This window comes from Telopea speciosissima, chromosome 1 (assembly GCF_018873765.1).
Source record: "Telopea speciosissima isolate NSW1024214 ecotype Mountain lineage chromosome 1, Tspe_v1, whole genome shotgun sequence".
Classification (NCBI taxonomy): Eukaryota; Viridiplantae; Streptophyta; class Magnoliopsida; order Proteales; family Proteaceae; genus Telopea; species Telopea speciosissima.
Window position 1 is genome coordinate 43,322,100 of NC_057916.1, and position 1,704 is coordinate 43,323,803.

At 39.9% G+C, this 1,704-nt stretch overlaps 1 protein-coding gene across 1 annotated transcript; it reads right to left on the reverse strand.

Annotated features, from left to right (window-relative positions):
- Positions 1-262: 262 nt before the first annotated feature.
- LOC122672282 (alpha-farnesene synthase-like) lies at positions 263-1,362 on the reverse strand. Its single transcript, XM_043869779.1, has 3 exons — positions 1,241-1,362; positions 895-1,143; positions 263-570 (listed from the first exon to the last, which is right to left on the reverse strand). Exons 1-3 carry the CDS (start codon positions 1,340-1,342, stop codon positions 280-282), a joined length of 642 nt encoding a protein of 213 aa, XP_043725714.1. The 5' UTR covers positions 1,343-1,362; the 3' UTR covers positions 263-279.
- Positions 1,363-1,704: the final 342 nt, after the last annotated feature.

The following is a 1,704-nucleotide window of genomic DNA, read 5'->3' on the forward strand; positions in this document are numbered from 1 at the left end:
GGTAGTGGTTAGATATCGCTTGTAATTGGTAGTTGAAGTCCATTGAGTAGATACACAGGGTAGGACAAAAAATAATAATAATACAAATCCTGAAAATGCAAGGGGGCAGTGAAAAACAGAACAAAACATATGTTGTATTTATATTCTAAGGTTTGGAACTTGGAAATATTCAAACAATAACATCACATTAATGATCAAACTCTTCCATTCCTATTTTTTGGCGACGAATAAAACTATCACCATTCAACATTAAATGGAGTGAGTTTAATCAAGATGAAGTTAAATAGGTTGAACTAGCAAAGACAGAACATCATTTTTAGTTTCACAATCTTGAACCCGAACGCCATCTCCATATAGGTACACAAAATGAGACACTCGTGCAATGTTGTAGGTAATATTAAGAAACATACGAGGCAAATGAGCTGAGTGGGAGATGCATTTTTCTTTCATTTTCTTCCATAAGTCCAATATCATGCCTTTTGTGTGCTCTCGAGCTATCTCCTCTGAAACTTTTGCTTCCTTCATGTAACATAGGATTGATGATGGAGCATCACCCCTCTCCAATTCTGCCTGTCAAAAGACTCCTTGGTCATACTACCATAATAATTTCAATATATATATGGGAAGGAACACCACCTGGTCGTGTTTGGGTGTGTACCTATGCCAAGACATAGCCGGGCACGAAATGACCACCCTACCTCCATGGAAAGACAGGGCTGTGCCGATCATTTCGCTCTCGGCTGTGTCGAAACTGGTCGAAACCCGGGTTTTAGAACCTTGGTCTCAGGAGGCCATGAATTCTATGAACGGTGGAATAGTTCATTCCATGCACCTACTTTTTGGGCCAAAATTCCTCTTTAAAATTGGTAAGACTTTTGTAGAAAGAGAAATTACCGCTGAAGGTCCCAAATCATTGCAAAGTCGAAAGATCATGGATGGATAGTACACAAGATCCTGATGGGTCTCCAGGTAAGCTACTTCATCATCACTCATCCCATGGGCTAGAGCAAAATACGCATTAACTAGAAGGATGGACCCTGAGGATGAGATCCATGCATTGTGTAGATACTCTTGTAGAGATGGTGAGTATTCGCTATTGTACCACTTTGCCTCCACCAATAATGCCTTACAAAAATCTGTCCATTGACTTCAATCAAGGATACCAAATAAAATGATTTGCCATAGAAGAACAAGGAGGAATACAAAAAGAAAACTGAAATTAAGGAACTAATGTGGTTACCACTTTCTTAAGATGAGTCATGATGTTCCTATTCTGGTCTTTCTGAACGCCATTGCAGATTTCATTTGTTGTTCCATAAAGAGCTAGAAAACATATCTTCATAAAGTCTGGAAGATGCTCAATTTTCTTGTTGTCCCCATGAAGAAGGAAAACATTTGGATCTATTGCAAGACAACATTAAGTTTTCTAATTGGGATTGGGTTGTTTTTTTGTTGATGGCCATGCTGAAGGTGGAATAGCAACTCAAAGATGTATTCTCCCATTATTTTGTTTATTGCTATTTCATATAGTCTACTTGCAGATTCTTAGCAAAAAAGTTAATGGTAACTGCGATATTTACTTCATGCATTGCAGCTTGGGATCTGGCCCTCCTCCAGTCGTGGTGGGAGCTGAAGGATCCAGCCCAGCCAAAACCCGGCGGGGGGGTGGGGTTGGTCATTTCATAGGGGGGGCCACCTGTGAAA